Below are 18,396 nucleotides of genomic sequence, written 5' to 3'. Positions count from 1 at the left end.
AACAAATCTTCCTCATCCTTACCTGCCTTGGCTGACATGTGACTCCAGACCCACGCCGATAAGGTTGACTCAACTGCCTCAATAAGGGCAATAAATGCCAGCCAGCAGCGTCAACATCCCATGAGCGAATAAAGGAAATTCTTGTGAAAGTCCTTTCCCTTAGCATAATGTTGCAACTAACTTTATTTTCTAGTCATGGTAGCTTAGCTGCACAATGGGAGTCTGTACCATCTTGGGATGGGCTGGAGAAAGGGTTTTCCATATCTTGCACAACATCAAGTATTTATTTGACATCTCCACACTCATTATCCTTTGGTTTACACAGCAGCAATTCAATCTAGTTTACTATTCTCAATAAGGGCTACATGAGAATCATGCAATGCAGCAACTCACTGTTGATACACTTCTACTGTCAAGGACAAGTGTGCCATATTATGCAAGCACCATCTCAAAGCCCATTGCCATCTATTTTGGAATACATACTGTTCCTTTATTACAATTCGGTCAAAATCCTAGAAATCTCATTAGAACATACTTGTGAGAACATTATCTCCACAAGCATTTCAAGGCCAACCATCACCTTCTCAGGAAAATTAGTGACAGACAATAAATGCATTCTTCCCAATGTGGTCCACATATTAAAACTCAGTGAAAAAGATTTCGAAAGAGCCTTTGAGTACTGAAGCTAGATGCTCACGCAGCAGGATGGAAGAAGGGACCAACACCAATAAATTTCAAAATTGAAAATGATCAGAAATCACAGAAACTGACTAAGTTTTTCTTTCGTCTCAAGCAATATTGCCTCATCTTTCAAACTCTCAAAAACTGTATGAAATTCATGATTATCATGAAACAAGTGGGACGATAATGTTCATCAATTACCTGGATTTGTACTTCATGCAGTTTCTTCAATAATTCTTCAACTTTTCTTTCTCTTTCAATAAATTTTTCTTGAAACTGTCATGATAAAAATAAGTGGTAATGACATATGTCTGCCTTAAAGCTCATTTTTGTCATTCATCACTTACATTCTTGAAGATAATATTTCTTAACAGGTTGTGTGCAAGGACGAATCAGAACAAGCAAAAATACCGCTTTCTGCTACTGGTTGGAGGAAAAAACTTTGTATGACCAAGTGAGGAGGTTTTGAGCTCTAGAAAGCTGCCACAAGATGCTACAATGACAAGCCACATGGCACGGGAGAAGAAAATAGTCAGTAGCTATGAAAATAATTTTTTTTTAAAAAAAAGCCAATTTAGGATTCAGAGGTCCAATTAATCTATGCAGGAAACATTCCTTAGGACAGAGTGACACTCATCTCAAGAATTTTGCAAAGATATAAAAGGCTACTTGGACTCAGTCTTCACTACTGCCAAAGATGAGCTTTTGACACATCATACTGCTGATTCGAAGGTTGCAAATTTCAATCTAAATACATTAGTAGCAGCGGCTGGAATAAGTTTTCAAAACTGATTGGGTTGCTGATCCTGACAACATTTCTGGTTGATGCTCAACTGAACTGAGCCTGTATCCAGCAAACAGCTTTATTGTACATTTACAGTTAAGTAGCAACTGGAAAGTGGCAGTAAGGGATAGGCTTTATGGATCAAATGAACTTTTTACTTCTGCAATTTGCCTTTGCTCATTTCACAAGGTGGCCTTACGTAAATCAAATGATGCGACAACCAAACATGTACCTCTTTCAAAGAGATTTCTTTTGCAGTTGTCTCTTCAGTGAGGATCTCCTCATACAGATCAAAACAATCTTTAGCAGGTCTACTCTTCCCTGTAGTGTCACCTGCAACAAAAATGTAACTTTGTAACACATTGATAAATCATTGAAAAACAAAGTTATTTTCTTCTAAAGAAAACCTTTAAGGTATAGGAGACATGTCGTTACAAAATTAACTGATGCTAATCCCCCAGAAATGTTCCTTTAAAATTGATTTTAGATGGTATGCAAGTAGCAATAGGCAAATATTCTATACTTATACTGATGAGTCGAGATTGTAACTAAAGAACTTGTGTTTGAATAGTATCTTTCATGGCTTCGGGAAGTCACAAAGCATTTGATAGTCAATGTATTCCTTCTGAAGGATTACCAATGTCACTTCAGAAGGATACACAGCTGTCAGTTTCAGTGCAGAGACTTATTACCAGCAAATTAAATATATGAAATCTTGATGTCAGTTGTAAGAAAAATGTGGGCCAGGACAGCTGTCATAAGGATTGTTTGGTCACCTTTGACTCAAGGTAAGGGATCCTGTTTACATACCCAAACATGCAAAACAATGGTCAACCAGCAACGTTCTCCCTCAATATTGGATCCAGGCGCCATCCCAAATAAGGCACTCAACTCTCAAAGCATTGAACTCAAGACCAAAAAAAAATGCAACCACCGGCTGAAGTTATTGGTTAGTACCAGGTAAGGATTTACAAGTTATCAACCTATAATATCAACTGCATGCCCTGCAACATGAGAATTACAAAGCAAAGAAACTTGTGCATTAGTAATTCAGGCTCCACAGTGCAACAACAATTTCCAACAACTGACCTCATAAAAGCAGTTAGCGCTTAGAGAAGTTTTGTGGGTTTTATATTAGTTTATCTGTTTTGGTGAACCTTTGTTCAATTTTATCTTGTACAATAATGGCAAAGTAAATTGATATCTTTTAGCTTCTTTCCAAATGTTCTAAACAGGACAGAATACAAGAAATGTAATCATATCAACAAATTATAAATGTACCAGAATGGGTACGTGAAATATACAATCAAACATCCAAAATAAAGGTTATGGAACCTATCAGCTGCACTTCAGTTAATTATGGGGGTTGAGGTAAGTCCTCACAAAGACGACAAGATGGCACCTGCAACTGCTACTCCACTTCTCTGAAGGCTCTCTGTTCATGGTCTCCTCTCCCTTTCTGGTTGCTTTGGTTTTAGTATTACATTGTTTGAACTTGGATTTGGATGGCTTGTGGGATCAATTTTCTCAGCCAATGATCATGTAGGAATTACTTTGGATTCTGCTCCTTCCTTTCAGCTGACATTTTCTCTTTGCCATTCCCCTACCCTAGTAGTGGCTCCTTTCCCCTTGTCTCATCTTGAAATGTTGATTTACAAATCTCAACATCTGAAAGGCTAAAATCTACTCATCATTCTCAAAGTACTTCCACTTTTTTGAATCAATTCACACCAAACAGTGCAAATATTGTTTATCTTGACTTCCTTCATCCTTTGCTGTTCAAGCATTTCTTCAGGTTTTTAAGCTCTATTATGAAAAATGTTCTTTTTGTTGATCCCTTTTATTTGTTGCATAGTGAGTGGAAGCTCTTACAAAAATGGATTCTGTCTAAAAAAAAATCTTAGAGCCGGGAATTGGAAGAAAATTAAGAGGACTGATGGCCAGATCATAACCAACATCTTTGGAAATTACATTAAATAATCTCCAAATGCTGAAAAGTTATTAGTTATATTGTCTTGTGCTTAGACCGATTCAGCTTTGATGATGTCCAGCTCCTCAAGACTTGCATTATAAATTCTGTGTTACGATCGAGCCCTCCACTATCACCTGATGAAGGAGAGTCACTCCGAAAGCTAGTATGCTTCCAATTAAACGTGTTGGACTATAACCTGGTGTTGTGAGATTTTTAACTTTGTACACCCCAGTCCAACACCGGCATCTCCAAATCATGCATTATACTTAATCTCAACATAGAACCAGTATAGGGAGATAGGTTACTGACTGCAGTCTTCCTTGGAATTGCAGAGGTATCATGACCCATTTGCTCTCAGCTCATTGAAGCTAAGTCAAACTACAATTAATGGATAGGTTGCTGACAGATTGTCTTCAAACACCTCTGATCTAATCAGTTACACAGTTTGTAAGATGGAAGTACACACAGCAAATTCTAACTTAAACACAAAATGGATGACACCTTTAGTGTCTGACAAGTGCTATTATTTTAAAGACTTAGCTTACTGACTTGTGGCCCAGATATACATTGTGAATGTGTGATAGAACTGTCCAAATGTACGAGTGATTCTATTCTGTTGCAGCGAACTACTTGGCTCCTTTTCCCTAATGATTAAGCATCGCCAAAATAAGAGGCCATTCTCTCAGCATGCTGCTATAAAACTGAAGGATTAGAGGGCATCAACACTACAACCTTTAAGCATTGAAATGTTTTGAAAAATTAGTGAATGTTATTATTTTCAACATACGTGATGCAGACTGTTCACCTCCTTGATAGTCTGTGTCCAGGCCATCATAGATATCTACAGAGTTTTCATTCTCAGTCTTCGCTGGAGAAACTACAAGATGCACAAAGAGAAAGCCAACAAATACTTCAAAAATGATTAAAAGCACACAAATCAAAACTGAACGCATTACTTTGTAGCCCTGAAACCACGTGGGTAGTTGTTAGCCAAGAATTGGAATACATAAAAATACAATAACTGCTCAGTTAGCAGGGAGAACAGAAGAACATCATGAGAGTAAAGGCAAAGGTGACAGAGAGTTGGTCAGAGACAGAAAGACAAAGTGGGGATGGAAAAAGAGATTCAAGATGACAGACAAACACATATTTCCATAAAGAATAACAGAAAAATGCTCAGGTCAGGCAGCATTTGTGCAAAGAAACAGAATCTTTCATCAGTACAGGAAATAGTTTTAAATTTTCAAAACCTACCATAATTCCAAGGGGGAGTGTAGAAAGATGGATGAAAGGGTCTGTGACAGGGCAAAATACAGATAAGTTTAAATAAGAACAGGACCCGTGGTATTAGGCAAAAGAGAATGGGATTGGGAGATGTGAATAGAATTTTCAACACCAAAGGGACTAAAAGGGTAATTGGTTTATTCAACTGTGCTTGCACAGAGAGGTGCCTTGGGAAAAGGAGGGATGCTGAGGGTGACCAAGTAGTGGACTGAGGTTAGCTGGAGAGAGTGATCCCTTCAGAATGCTAAAGCAGAGAAAGGAGGTTGACAGCAATCACTCCACAGGATGATCCATTAACAGGCAGTTTGATGGGGTGAAAGGTAAAAACCACAGAGAAGACATGATTGAGGACCCCATGAACGACAATGGAGGCAGGCAGAAGAGAATCCACCGTTCAGGAAAAAATTACACATATTCGAAGCACAAGTACGGATGGTTACATTATCTGAAAAAAATGGGATGGAGATGGAGAAACTTTAGAATGGAAAAGCATCCAGATCGGAAACAGGGAGTAAGGAAATGGAGAAGTAGGGAACTCAATGGATGTACAGTCAATATTTCACGTCCAGAAGTGCATAGTAACATCTCTGAACAGATTGATTACAAAACACAGGTAGTTTTTCTATAATGTTTTTCTATAATAATTGCAACTCCATATTATAGAAAAATGGTGCTTTAGAAATAGTGGTTAAAGTGTTGGTGATGTAATTGCATTACAGCCAACATGCATTTTAAAAGTTTGCGCTTAGAAACAGTGTCCCCAATTCATCAATCGCATTAAAGTGAACTTGCAAAAACGAACTGTGCATTAAAGCAGAACAACCTGCAGTTATTAACAAAAAAATTGAAAGCCTAACACCAGGAATGGAGACAATATAGGATAGGCAAGGCAAGGAAAGGAAGAGTCAGAGCCTAACTATGTGAAGGCAAAGGTTGATGAAATGTTAAACATTAGGATGGGTAGATAACAGTATCAATACAGTCATCAGTAAACCAAAAAGGGGGTCGGGAAATGGGTGCCATTAAACCTTTCCTAACATAAGCTCTCCTGCACCTCCATGCCAACCATAAGACTGCTCTTTGGTTTTTCTTCCCACCTTCCATCTTGTTCAGTTGTTCAAAACCTGTTACTGTATATTTCCAATTTTCCCCATTCTGATGAAAGGTCAGGACTGAAATATTAACTCCATTCTCTCTCCACTTTCACGCTGCCAGACTTACCGAGTATTAGCAGTAGTTTGTGATTTTACTTCAGATTTCCAGCAACCACTGTATTTAGTTCCAGATAAATTTCCTGGAACTAATGATAAAATACTAAACTCTACATCTGTGCACCCTTCCTCAAAATTTACAAACCAGTGTTTAGACTTATGATACCCACCATCACCTCATATCAGATCTACGTCCTCTCTGATGACAGACAAATCAGCACCATCTTCAACTCCCCCAGGACAAAACAAGTTGCCAAACTCCAACCACCCAGCCCAGTTTTGCTAAAGCTTGGGATATTCCACAAAGCAGGTGAATTGAAGGACCTTAACTTCAGTCCACCTTCCCAGTATCACAAAATCAATATGTAACTCAAATTGGTACATATTTGTTCAACATTCCCAAATTTAAAATACTTAAAGAATAACAATTAAACATAAGAAAACACACTTATAGGGTGACCTCCATATCCATGGAATCGCTTTGCACGGTTTCAGTTACCTGCGGTTTACTACAGCCTGAATATATTATAGGGAATCTTCTGGAACCAGGGACCAGATGGGGAAGGTAAATTTCCCATTTAAATGCATGAGTTCGCTCCTAACCGCAGTTTCGGGGTTCTGCGGTAGGTTATGGAACATATCCTCCATGGATATGGGGGGACAACGGTACAATGTGCACAGAATCTTAGACATGGAATTTCCATGAAGCACCACCACCCCAAAAAAGACATTTTCTCACTCATCAGGACAATTCACAAGAAAGACCAGTGCAAGGAAATATAGCAGTTATACTGTAGGAGAGGAGTGTTGATTGGCTGGCAAGTGAATTCTGATTGTACAGGCACTGCCATGGAGAATGCACCAGTTAGACAATGACCGACAGTTAAATGTCAAGCTTTGTGAAATGTTAAACCTAGCAGGTTGACCAACTGCCCCAGGGATTTTCCTGAGAAATAGACCAGAGAACGGTCACTTATTTTGTTGAAACTGAAACAGTGTGAATACGTGTTCTGTGTGCCTCCACGGTACATAGGAACATGTGTTAATACATCCAGCTTTCAGTATGCACAAGGATAGTACACTGCAAGTTCAAGGGTCAATTCTAAATTGGTCATCAGTATAATTATTTATGCACCTGGGATCATTTAGCACATTGCACAGTGCTAAAGTGTTGTACAGCATTTACACAAGTGCTAGGAGAAAGTGAGGGACTGCAGATGCTGGAGATCAGAGTCGAGTGTTGTGCTAGAAAAGCACAGCAGGTCAGTCAGCATCCGAGGAGCAGGAGAATCTACGTTTCAGGCATTAGCCCTTCTGTACAATAATTATTTTTATACCATTAACATAACAAATGGAAGTAAATGAGCAACCCTAATGCATCTCATTGCACAACACAAAACTGCATTTCCTCTAGGTCACCACAAAATAACCACAAGAAATCTTCGGGTGCGAAGAAAATAATTAATGTCCAAATAGCAAGATTGGTGTTAGCAAGACAGGATCAAAAGTTAAATCCTCATTCATATTTGAAATGTGGATTTCAAAATGCAGGAAATGCATCAAAAAGCACAAAAGGAAATAAACATTCCTAGGGATGCGCAACCTCAGCATCTTCTTTATCCATCCACACCAAGAAAATATATCCTCTGCCTTCACAACACATCTCTAAGTTTGGGAGTCATGTATATCTTCCCCACACAGTCTAACTGAAGAAACACTGGTATAGCTACAAGTATAGCTATTATATTCAATACTATTCGGGATTTGTCAGTCTTCTTCAAAGTATTGATCGTGTTTTACAGTTAACATGCTGCAATGCATTTCAGTTCTGGATCATGAGCAGATCTCCTATTGTGCGCTTCTTTGCGAGTTGAGAATTATACTTCGCCATTAAGATCAGAAACTAACAGTCATCCCCTATACTGAGGCAGCCTGCAGGATTTAGAAGGTTAAGGGTTGATCTCGTTTAATTCTTCAAGATAATAACAGGAAAAGACATGGTAGATAAAGATAACTACTTCTACTGGTTGGGTACTGTAGAACTCGGGCAAAGTCTGAGAATTAAGGCCAGGCCATTTAGGAGAGATATTAGGAAGCATTTCCACGCACAAAAAGTGGTAGATGTATAGAACTCTGTTCCACAAATGGCTGGATGCAAAAATCAGTTGTTAATTTTAAATCTGAGGCAGATAAAGTTTTGTTAAGGGATAATGGGCTGAAGGTAGGTACATGGAATTTGGCCACAGATCAGCCACGATCTCATTGAATGGAACAGATTTGAGGTGTCGAATGGTCTACCGCTGTTCTTGTCTCGAAACACTCGTACTGGACATAATGGATATGGGGCAACTTTCCCCATCAACTTGTACTTGGAGACTAACTGGGATTGATATAATGGTGACTAGAGATCACAGACGGGATATTTGTGCTAAAACTGTAGCCATATGCTCAACAGTTTAAGTATGTGACACGCTGGCATTAAGAAATTATATTGTTTCTTACCAAAACTGTCCTCTTGCAGCAGGTCACCATAAAGGTAATCCATGTGGCTGCTTCCACTGTCACTCTCCATGATGTCTTCAGAAATTCTCCATCTGACTGAAGGAAAGATTTATAGTATTGCTTGGATCATCATTTAAATTAACTTTCAAGCACATTAGCAAAACACCACCTGGCTCAATAACAGGTACAGATGTCTACTGAAGTCAAGTCTGAACTTTCCTGTTGTCAAGTTTTACTGGTCAGGTTTTACTGCATATTTAAGCTACACATGCTTAAATATGCTTCCTTTGATAACATACCTAATTGATATTGAAATAATACATTAATTTTAAAATAGTTATTAATTATTATGGAGATTGTATGTCTAAGATTTTTCAGAACCAGTCACCTCTGCATTGAGGTTGTTTTAAAAATATAATGAACAAAACACAGTGAATGCCAACTTCAAAGTATATTTTGTATAAAATGTGCCTTGCTGATAAGTAAAAATTCTATTCAAATCCAACTAAATTTTATATTACAACTTAAAAACACCTGTAACTATGAATAAATTATTTTTGGCTTGTTCCAAAAAAACTCTCCAGCATGCACCAAAATGACAAATCCAAGGTAATTCATCTTTTTCCTCCAATGCTTGCAACTTCCTCCAGGCTTCCACATGCTGAAATGAACTCTGACTCAGCAGTGACAACATTGGCATCTATCTGGCAGAATGGAAAACTGCTCAGGTAGGTCCTTACCAAAAAGCAGGACAAATCCAATCTGGCCAATTAATCCCCCTGTCTACACTTGATTATCGGTAAATTGATGGAAGGAGTCATCAATGTGCGATCAAGCAACACTTGTGCAACAAAGGTAAGGTCACCACTGTCCTACCAGGCCACCGGGTTCCTCTTTTATTAGAGAATCAGACAACTGGTCGGGGTTGAACTAGAGGTCACCTTCCTCAGGGGAGAAGCAAGGTTGAGAAACAGTGCGCTTCATGGTAACGTCACCCACGATGTTGGCCTCACTCTCCATTGCCAACAAGCCATTCAGCCAACTGAGCTAACCTAACCTGTTCACTGACATTCAAACTTGGGCTTCATAAGGCCCACTCACCTCCTGATCAGCTTGGGCTGACTTGTGGTAAATAACATTTAAGTCAACATATCTTAAGCCTTAGTTCAAACACTTACAAAAGACCTGAACTTCAAAGTGTTCTCCTTTCAAAACTAGAGGCAAATGAAAATCAGGGGGAAAATTGTCTGCTGGATGGAATCAAACTTAACAAAGGATGATGATTATGGTTGCTAGAGGTCAATGATCTCAGTCCCAGGACAAATCACTTCAGGAGTTCCTCAGGGTAGTGTCCTCAGCCTGACCATCTTCAGCTCCTTCATCAAAATCCTTCCCTTCATCATAAAGTGAATTTACTGGAAGACTGCACAATGTTCAGCACCATTCGCAACTCCTCAAAAGCTGAAGTAGCCCATATACAGTCAGATCCAGTCAGAGTTGAAGCTCAGGAATAATGAAGGTCTTGTGCCTAAAATGTCTACTCTCCTGCTCCTCGAATGCTGCCTGACCTGCTGTGCATTTCCAGGACCACACTTTTGACTATTATACCCCAGCACCTGCAGTCCTCACTTTCTCTCAGGTTGATTAGTGGCAAGTAATTTCTGTGCCACACAGGTGTCAAGCAATGACCATCTCAAACAAGAAAGAATCTAACCACTGCTCCTTTAACATGACCATTGCTGAATCCCCTAGCAAATGCCTGAGATCACCAATGTCCAAAAACTGAACTAGCCATATAAATACGGAGGCCAATGTGGCTGAATTATGAAGGGCATAGATTAAGTAGACAGGAAGAGAGAGATCAACAACCAGCAGAATAGTTTGAAGGTAAGTGGCAGAACGTTTAGAGGGCAGTTAAGGAAATTCTTTTCACTGAGGGGTTGGTGGGAAACTGGAACTCAGTACTTGTAAGGATGGAACATACAAAAACTCTCATACTACTTCAGAAGTATGTAGATGTGCACTCGTGATGCAAAGACATACAAGATTATGGGCCACGTACTGAAAACTGGGATTAGCATAGTTAGGTGGTTGTTTCTGTTCAGTACTGGCATGATGGGCCAAGGGACTTTTTTTTCCCGGCGCTGTAGATCTCTATGACTAAGAGCAAATCAGAGGCTGGGAACTCTGTGGCAATAATCTCACATCATTTCTCCCCAAAGCCTATCCACCATCTACTAGTCACAAGCCAGCAGTCTGATAGAATATCCTCCAACTCAAAACACAGGGCAAAGCAACCTGGTTGATCGGCACTCCAACCATCACTTTTAAGCTTTCTCTTATACCACACACAGTGATAGCCCTGTGCACCATTTATAAGATGCACGGCAACAGCTCACTAAGGCTCCATCAATAGTATCTTCCAAACATGTCACTTCTAGAAGGTAAACGGCAGGAGATGCATGGGAACTACATCACTTGCAAGTTCCCTTCCAAACAAACATCAAGCTGGCTTCAAACTATACCGCTATTCTTATAATGTTAACTTGGCTAAAACCTTGGGAACAGCTCGCTATCAGCATTGTGCACCTACACAACATTGACCAATGGTTCAAGAAAGTGACGCATTTTTCTTTACTCTCACTATCTCATTTATCTATGATGTTTAATTAATTGTGTCTGAGTTTAATACATTTCTCTTGAACTCAACTAATCACCATTTTAATTTTTCCCCAGTGTTGTTCTAACACTAGATTTCTTTTCCTCACAGTCTACCTCTGCTAGCTCCATTCTCCATGATTTTCCTTAACTGCCCTCTAAACGTTCTGCCACTTACCTTCAAACTATTCTGCTGGTTGTTGATCTCTCTCTTCCTGTCTACTTAATCTATGCCCTCCATGCCCTCACAAATCATCTTTCTTCCAAAAATCGATTACTCTGATTTTTGTCTTGCATTGTGCTCAATCATTATTTTGAACATTTCTGTTATGATCACTGTTCATTATCCTGTGCTCATTTTAACCATCTGCTCCGGGTCAATTCCTATTAGTAGGTTCTGTAATGGTTCTACTCTTGTTTAGCTTTTTACATTCTGCATAAGGGAGTTCTGAACATGGCGTAAAAAGAAAACTTCATTCTTTCTTCCCATATCCCTTCTTTGGGGTGTATTTGAGGTAGTTGACTTTATTTATTGACTTTATATCAAATGATCAATTTATTTGTCTATTTCTTGATGTCACAAGGAATTAAGGGCTACGGGGAGAATGCGGGTAAGTGGAGTTGAAATGCGCATCAGCCATGATTGAATGGCGGAGTGAACTCGATGGGCTGAATGGCCTTACTTCCACTCCTATGTCTTATGGTCTTATGCTCTTCTTCCTCCCTACAGTGTCATTGAACTTTTGGCCTTTCAAGTCAATACTGCCAAAAATAGACTACCTTTTTGACTCTCATTCCCGCACTGGGCCTATAGTCTTGAATGTTATGACACTAATTTCTCATCAAAACACTTTAAAAGTTTTGGTTTTCTAGCTCAACTATTCTCCTAGACAGTGCATTTCAGATTCCCTCAACACTCTGTGAGAACATTTTTTCCCGTCGAATCTCCTCTGAATCTTAAAATGAAGGCACCTGGTTATTGATCCAATAACAAGTTGTACAGAAGCTTTCCATTCACTCTGTCCACTCTCTGCATGATTTTACATGCCTCAATCTGATCCCCTCTCAGCTTTCTCTGCTCCAAAGAAAACAATCTGAGCTTATCCATCCTCTCTTTATAGCTGAAATGCTCCATTCCAGTTAAGATCCTGGCAAATCCGCTACACACTGGTGCAGTCACATCCTTCCTGTAGTGTGGTGACTATAATTGTACATGGAACTCCAGCTTTGGCCTTACCAAAGTTCAGATGGCTCCAAAATAATCTCCCAACTCTTATGATCTATGTCATATTTGACAGAGGCAGGCATTCCTTCTTAACCACCCTATTAACCTGTCCTGCCATCTGCGGGTATCTGTGGACAAGCACCCCAAGATTCGTCAGTTCTTCTGACCTTCTTAGTCAAAGATGTACAACACTGAAACACACCCTGCAGTCCAACTCATCCACGCCCACTAGACCTAATCTAGTCCCATTTGCCAGCACTTGGCTATTATCCCTCTAAATTCTTCCGATTTACATACCCATCCAGACACCTTTTAAAATGTTGCAATTGTACTAGCCTCCACCACTTCCTCTGGCAGCTCCTTCTATTCACACACCACCCTCTGTGTGAAAAAGTTGCCCCTTAGGTCTCTTTTACATCTTTCCCCTCTCATCCTAAAGCTATGCCCTCTAGTTCTGAATCCCCACCCTAGGGAAAAGACTTGGTCTATTTATCCTATCCATGCCCCTCATGATTTTATAAACCTCTATAAGGTCACCCCTCAGCTTCTGATGCTCCAGGGAAAACAGCACCAGACTATTCAACCTCTCCCTACAGCTCAAATCCTCCAACCCTGACAACATCCTCGTAAATCTTTTCTGAACCCTTTCAAGTTTCACAACATGTATCCTGACATTAATTGAGTACTCCCTTGTCTTGTTCCCCCTTCCAAAGTGCATCACCTCACACAGATCAGAGTTAAATTCCAACTGTCACAGATCTGCTGATCTGACCAATCAGTCGATTTCTTCCTGTAACTTAACACTTTCCCCCCTCGCTGTTAACCACCTGGCTAATTCTATGTGATTCACAAATGTACTTATTGTCCCTCCACATTCTCATCTAAATTTTTTATGAGCGAGGTTTGAGAAGATTTGTAGCTCAGGTTGACGTCCTGGATGTACGTTTGCTTGCTGAGCTGGAAGGTTTGTTTTCAGACTTTTCATCATCATTCTAGGTAACATCTTCAGTGAGCCTCTGGGTGAAGCATTGGTGGTGTAGCCCACTTCCTATTTGTGTGTTTAGGTTTCCTTGGGTTGGTGATGTCATTTCCTATTTTTTTCTCAAGAAGTTGTAAATGGGATCCAAGTCAATGCGTTTGTTGATAGAGTTCCAGTTGAAATGCTATGCTTCTAGGAATTATCGTGCGTGTCTCTGTTTGGTTTGTCCTAGGATGGATGTGTTGTCCCAGTCGAAGTGGTGTCCTTCCTCATCCGTACGTAGGATACTTGCAAGAGTGGGTCATGTCTTTTTGTGGCTAGTTGATGTTCATGTATCCTGGTGGCTAATTTTCTGCCTGTTTGTTACACTTCTTGCGAGGTATTTTGTAAATGACATTAGTTTTGCTTGTTGTCTGTATAGAGAATTTCAAGTTCATTAGCTGCTGTTTTAGTGTGTTATTGGGTATGTGGGCTACCATGACGCCAAGGGGTCCGAGTAGTCTGGCAGTCATTTCCGAGATGTCGTTGACGTAGGGGAAGTGTGGCTAGGGTTTCTGGACGTGATTTGTCTGCTTGTTTGGGTTTGTTGCTGAGAAATAGGTGGACTGTGTTCACTGGGTATCCTAGGACATACCAAACAGAGACACGAGAATTCCTAGAAACACGACATTCCAACCAGAACTGGATCAACAAACACATTGACTTGGATCCCATTTACCACCCCCATAGAAAAAGAACAGGAAATGACATCACCCCAAGGAAACCCAACGCATAAGTAGAAAGCCGGCTACACCATCAGTTCTTCATCTGGAGCTCAAAGATGTTACCTAGTATGGTGACGAAACATCTGAAAACAAACTTGCAGCTCAGCGAGCAAACCTACATCCACATCTTTTATGAATATCTCAAACAATAAGGGACTCAGCACTGATCCCTGTGATACAGCACTGCAAGCAGGTATCCAGTCACACAAACAGCCTTCTACCGCCACCCTCTATCTCTTGCCACTAAACCACATTTGGATTCATCTTGCCAAGTTACCCTGGATCCCATAAGTTTTTACTTTGTTTATCAACTTCCCACGTGGGACCTTGTCAAAGGACTTGCTGAAATCCAGAAAACTACATCTCATCCAAACACTTGGTCAGCTCCTTGAAAATTTCCACCAGATTTGTTAAGCAGAAGCTCCTCTGACAAAGCGTGAAGACTATCCCTGATCAAACCTTGCTACTCGAAATGGAGTTGAATTTCCTCATTCACAATTTTCTACAATAATTTCTCTACCATTAATGTTAGATGCACTCAGCTATAGATCCTTGGTCTATTGCTACCACCCTTCTTGTGGAACCAAATTAGCTGTCCTCTGGCATCTTCCCTGTGGAGGACAGTTTTAAAATTTGAGTCAGGACCCTGTAATTTCTTCCTTTGTCTCCCACAACAGCCCAGGATACAGCTTATCCAGACTTAGGGACTTGTAATCTATATATTACCCAAATCCTTTGCCTCAATTTAGACAGATTCAATTTCTGTTTTCATGTCAGTCATGTATATATTTTCTCTCGAGGGTTCCATCTCCTTAATAAATCAAATCCTCCATGACAACACCCTTACTGTTCAGTAGCTCCCTTGTAGGGACTACTTTTTGGTACCATGGATAGCTTTACACCAATTATTCCAACAGCTTTCAACTTTATCTTCATTGGGACAAAGTACTGAAGGATAAGACTAGGATTTGCTGGATTAATCCTGTGATATTTATGCACCATTGCTCCACTCAAATATTTCCCACATATTGAGCCATCACATTCTTGATGCTTGTACAATTTGAGCACTACGTCGACAAATTACATTCTACTGTTTCAGCTACATAAATTATTTTATTAGATTTAAGACTTAGGGCACAAAGTTATAAAATTTATTGGACTCTTACTTCATTTTATACTAATTCTGCCCGTATGTGGAGAATGATTTGTCACTTTCCTTCTTGTATGCATATTCACACTTATAAGTAATAAATTTCTGTTGGTTCTTCCCCCACACATTTTCGGATTGCGAGTTAATCTGTATTCAACATTTCCTTCAGATGCGCTGAGTCATATGGACTTATTTTTTAAAAATCCAAATTAAATATAAATTAAAAATATCTTCCTGAATATATGCAAATGCAGGAACAGGTGTAGGCTATTCAGCCCTGAGTCTGCTCAACCATTTAATACAATCATATCTGATAAAACACTTCAATGTCATTTACCCATACTATTCCCATGCTAACCAAACGTTTATCGTGCTCTCCTTTAAACATACTCAGAGGTCGAGTTTCCGCAGTCTTGTGGAGTAGGGAATTCCAAAGACTCATAACCCTAAGAAACTCTCCTCACCCTAATCCTAAATAAAACCCTCCTAATTTTGAATTGTGCTCTGGTTCTAAATATTCCAACCAGGGGAAGCAACTTGCCTTTATCTACCCTTTGTAACACATTAAATGCTTTGTAGGTTTCAATGAGATCATGTCTCATTCTTCAAAACTATAAACAACACAGGCCTATTTTGCCCAATCTCTCTTCACAGGATAGCCTAGCCATTTTGGGAACACGTCTATTAAGCCTCTGTTGCCATCCCTCTATGGCAACAATCTTTTGAGGGAAAGATATTAAACCTGCAACAGTACTCCAAGTGTAGTCTAACCAAGCACTTACACAATTAAAGAAAAACTTCACTATTTCTGTCTTCTAAAACTTAACATTCTATTAGCCTTCCTAATAGTTTGCTGCACTTGCATATTAGCCTTCAATGACTCATCAACAATGACAGCTAGGTCCATCTGTACATATACATTTTCCAGAGTCTCGAGTGCGGTGTTTGAAGAGTACAGCAGGTCAGACATCATTCAAGGAGCAGAAGAATCGATGTTTCGGACATAAGCCTGTCATCAGGAATGAATCACTGATGGACTTATGCCCGAAACGTAGATTCTCCTGCTCTTCGGATGCTGCCTGACATGCTGTGCTTTTCCAGCACCATGCTCTCGACTCTGATTTCCAGCATCAGCAGTTCTCACTTTCTACTATCTATATTTTCTAACCTCTTACCAAATAAGAAATGCGCTGCACATATGCTCCTCCTACCAAAAGAGAGATAATTTCACATTTCTTCACGTTGTATCTGATCTGCCACTTCATGCATACCGGCTAATCCCATTCAAACCCTTTTGAAGTGACAAGGAGATTCTGATCAGACTATTGTGCTACATTCACTTCAAAGTTTATGTAAGTTATTTAAATTCCAGCGTAAACAATTATCTGGGTCCCTCTTGAATTAGTTATCCATCCAACAGCATTCCCAGACATCTTGGTTCATATACTCACCATGCTCATAAGTTAAATTTGAACACTATTTTTGAGCTTCTGTAGATGCCTCTTAGTTAAACAGCCCCCAGAAGATTGACACCAAGATTATTAAATAACATACAATATTTACTTATACCCCTCAAAACAATCTATCTCAAAATAAATTAGCTTTAAAGTCACTCGTTATACGTCAGTTCTTAAAACTTGAATGTACATTCATCATCCCTCTGCTGAGCTTGTATTGATTATGTCAACAAAGACTATAAATGGCATTCAGTCATTGGATTCAATATACTGTACTTAGAACCTTCACTAGATCAAACACCATGAGCTGTACATCCCCATCTTCAAACACACACATATTGTACCCACGATGTGGCGCAGCTGGTGTTAGACTGGGGTAGACAAAGTTAAAAATCACCTGTTGCAGTTCAACAGGTTTATTTGGAAGCACTAGCTCCAAAAGCTAATAAACCTGTTGGACTATAGCCTGGTGTTGTGTGATTTTTAACAAATTGGTAACACTTCTAATTGCCCTGTGCTAAACAGTCAGTATTCTAATATTGTTTTTTTGTAATCTATGTTGATATCACGATCACCATTTATTGGTCCACTTTGAGAAAGTGTTGAAGGTGCCCTTCTATAACTATACTACAGCAGGGTATTGTGGTCACTTTCCGGATGCCTCAGGAGACAAGTGCTTAGTGCAGCAGCTAAACCATTGAGCAGTGCAAACATTGAAGAGCTTAGATCGCCATCCTATGATCTCCAATCTGTGCCATTTTGCTATACAGAACAAGCAATGCACCAAGGAGTTAAAACAAAATCAGTTCACGGTTCCTGATGCTGAATATTAGCTGTCCGAGCTTCTGGAGATTGGCTGCACATACCTGAGAATGGGGGTGAAGGGCCAACATTTGAAGCATAAATCTAAATGTCAAGAGAGGAGATAGACGACCTAAAAAATGCTAACTGCAGCCCAGGAAAACGCAATCAGTGAGCACGACAAACACACAGAACCCGAAGAAATCACAAATGCAAAGTTTCAATTTTTCTATGTTGCAGTTATGAAGTGAACAACGCTCAAACTGAGGATACGTATAAAGGGGGAACACACAGTACAACATAGGGAGGAGTTGTTGCTGGGGGATGGGGGAGGGTGGAAATATATAGGTTTCTATGAGTTTGTTATTTTTCCCATACATTCGTGCCACATTCAAATACACACATGTTCCGACAGTAAATAAACACAGGAGGATGGTATGTTTTTACCGCGCACTGTCGAAGTTGCCAGTGCAGACTGTGCCTGCCTCCTGTCTCTGAACCTCCTTATCTCTCTCTCTCTCTCTGCTCCCGGGCCCCAGCTCGCTCTTCGCCGCCTGTCACTCAGCCTCGCGCCCCTCTGGCCCGGGAGATGAGAGCGAGGCTGCCCGCGCGTCTTCCACTTTCCGCCCGGGGCCTCCGTCCACCAAGAGGAGCCCTCCTCTCCCCGCCTTCAGACCACCCCTTCCGACAAGCGCAGCAGAGCACACAGCCCTCCGCCGGCAGCGACATCTCCAGGCTGCTCCGACCGCTGCAACTGGAGCGTTACCTAGCCCCGAGAAAGGCAGCAGCGGGAGCAGCAGCAGTCTTTGCCATGTCACCGAACTCCAGCAGCATTGGAGAGGGAAGGGAGACCATTAGCAGAATAGCTTCAATTTGACAATAGGAGGCTGGAAGATTTGAAACTTTATCAATTGTCCTGCAGGAGGTG

The 18,396-nt window shown here is 40.3% G+C and overlaps 1 protein-coding gene across 2 annotated transcripts in view; it reads right to left on the bottom strand.

Annotated features, from left to right (window-relative positions):
- The window catches only part of casp8ap2 (caspase 8 associated protein 2), a 42,700-nt gene extending 24,636 nt beyond the window's left edge, over positions 1–18,064 (bottom strand). The window contains exons 1-5 of one of the 2 annotated variants that reach the window (XM_060849752.1): positions 17,916–18,064; positions 8,435–8,530; positions 4,225–4,314; positions 1,698–1,798; positions 883–957 (exon numbers count right to left, since the gene is read on the bottom strand). In XM_060849752.1, coding sequence (XP_060705735.1) covers positions 883–957; positions 1,698–1,798; positions 4,225–4,314; positions 8,435–8,504 — 336 coding nt within the window. In that variant the 5' untranslated portion in view covers positions 8,505–8,530; positions 17,916–18,064. The remainder of the gene's footprint in view (positions 1–882; positions 958–1,697; positions 1,799–4,224; positions 4,315–8,434; positions 8,531–17,915) is intronic. The other variant, XM_060849751.1, reaches the window with a different exon arrangement.
- Positions 18,065–18,396: the final 332 nt, after the last annotated feature.

The sequence above is a fragment of the Hemiscyllium ocellatum genome, chromosome 3 (genome assembly GCF_020745735.1).
Source record: "Hemiscyllium ocellatum isolate sHemOce1 chromosome 3, sHemOce1.pat.X.cur, whole genome shotgun sequence".
Classification (NCBI taxonomy): Eukaryota; Metazoa; Chordata; class Chondrichthyes; order Orectolobiformes; family Hemiscylliidae; genus Hemiscyllium; species Hemiscyllium ocellatum.
Note: the sequence above shows the minus strand (reverse complement) of the source record. Positions and strands in the feature narration are given on the sequence as shown.